Genomic DNA, 2,223 nt, shown 5'->3' with positions numbered 1-2,223 from the left:
TGGTCTCGAACTCACAGAGATCCGCCTGCCTCTGCCTCCCGAGTGCTGGGATTAAAGGCGTGCGCCACCACCGCCCGGCGGGACTTAAGCTTTCACTTAGGCCACGCAGCCAGTGAACAGCAGAGGTAACAGCAACAAAACAACAGAATAGCATGGCTGCCAGACCTTTTTTTTTTTTCTTCCAAGACAGGGTTTCTCCGTGTAGTCCTGGCTGTCTTAGAACTTACTCTGTAGACTGGGCTGGCCTCAAAGTCAGAGGTCTGCCTCCCAAGTGCTAGGATTATCAGCATACACCACAATGGTCCAGCCATGCCTCTTCTTATCTGTGCATCTTGATCCCACAAATTCTCTGGAGCTGATATTTCAATAAACCTTACCTCTTCCCTCATTTTCCCTGTTCTTTCATAATGTCACACTTGCTTCTGCCCAGACTGAATTTTTCCAATCTGTGTGCTTTTGGTAATACATTTCCAACTTCCTTGTAGAAAAAAAAAACCTGTCAACTGAAGAGCAAAGCTTAAAACTAAAAACAATAAAACAACATTAGAGCTGGGTCTGGTCGTTTCCTTATGTGACCACAGCACTTGGAAGGTTGAGGCAGGATGACTGAAGTGTAAGGCCAGCCTGAGTTATAGAATGAGTTATGGGCAGCCTAGGCTATAGTATGAGACCCTGCCACAGAGTTAGGGGCCGAGAAACGCTCAGCTGTCAAAGCACTTGCCACACAACCTGACCAACTGGATTTGATTGCAGGGACTCATATGAAGGTGGCGTGAGAGAACCAACTCGGCGACCCCCACGCATGCACTGTGACGTGTGCAGACCCATACATCATGCACTCAAACAATAATGCATTTAAAACAAAAAAATTAAATATTTGTTTTATTTTGTTTGCTTTTTAAAAAAGATTTGTTTTTAGAGCTGGAGAGATGGCTCGGCAGTTAAGAGCATGGCTGTTCTTCCAGAGGACCTGGTTTCATTCCCAGCACCCACAAGGCAGCAACAACTGTCTCTGTAACTCCAGTTCAAGGGCATCTGTTGCCCTCTTCTGCCCTCTGCTGGCACCAGGCGCACACATGATACAAAAATCTTCATGCAGATAAATAAGATAAATAAAAGCTGGGTGTGCAGACAAACACCTTTAATCCCAGATCTCAGGAGGTGGAGACAAGTGAATCTCAGAAGTCAAGGACAGTCTAGTACACAAAGTGAGTTCCTAGCCAGTGAGGCCCTGTCATAGTACACAGAAACAAACATACAAACAGTAAAATATTTTTATTATGTGCTTGTGTGTGTGGATGGAGGGCACTGAAGCTAGGTGGCTGTGAGCTGTCTGACATGGGTGCTGGGAACCAAACCTCTGCAATAGCAGTATTTGCTCATAACTGCTGAGCCATGTCTCTAGTGCCAAATATGTTTTACTGTTCTGTTTGTTTGGGAAACAAGGACTGACACAGCCTAGACTAACTCAAACTCTTACTGGAAAGTGACCTTGACCTTCTTTCTGCTCCACCTGCCTCCACTTCCTGGTCAGGGATTACAGGTACGAGCTTCCAGACCTGTTTTATTAAAATACCTGGTTTATTCTGTGCTGGTTCAGGGTCTCATACATGCTTGGCCAGCATTCCATCAACTGAGCCCCATTCCCATCCCTACCCAGTGTCTTACTGTCTTTTCTTAGTATGTTACATCATTACGCCATCTCTGGAAGAAGAGAATGCTTTAAGGAAACAGCACCATCATCTTATTGAGTATTGTTGGTGGAACTGCTGCTGTTTTGCCTTGCCTGGAGCCTTTCCCCTTTGGCATTCTAGAGCCAGTGCTTTGGAACTAATATGGTTTCCTCCTTACTCCAGGCTCATCAGAGACTGCAGGGCTCCCTCTCTGTGGCTGTGAATGCCATCACGAGTGTGCTGACTGGAAGCACCTGCAGCAGCTTCAGGAACACATGCCTCCAGGCTCTTGAGGTTAGCAGATGGGGGTGGGGTCACAGACCATGCTGAGTGACACTCTGCAGCATGCCTACAACCATACAGTGCTGGGAGAAACACCTTTATGTTAGTCTACTTAGTGCCAGCTTTGAGTGTTTTCAGAAGTATTTGTTGAGGCGGGTGATGGTGGCGCACGCCTTTAATCCCAGCGCTTGGGAGGCAGAGGCAGGCGGATCTCTGTGAGTTCGAGACCAGCCTGGTCTACAGAGCTAGTTCCAGGACAGGCTCCAAA

General features: G+C 47.0%; 1 protein-coding gene across 1 annotated transcript in view; it reads left to right on the top strand.

The window, feature by feature from the left end:
* C8H11orf80 (chromosome 8 C11orf80 homolog) overlaps positions 1 to 2,223 on the top strand; it is a 112,415-nt gene that overhangs the window by 98,835 nt on the left and 11,357 nt on the right. Inside the window, 1 exon segment of the mRNA XM_013347785.2 lies at positions 1,857 to 1,967. Coding sequence (XP_013203239.1) covers positions 1,857 to 1,967 — 111 coding nt within the window.

Source organism: Microtus ochrogaster, chromosome 8, assembly GCF_000317375.1.
Source record: "Microtus ochrogaster isolate Prairie Vole_2 chromosome 8, MicOch1.0, whole genome shotgun sequence".
Taxonomy (NCBI): Eukaryota; Metazoa; Chordata; class Mammalia; order Rodentia; family Cricetidae; genus Microtus; species Microtus ochrogaster.
This window is presented reverse-complemented; position numbering and strand designations above follow the sequence as displayed.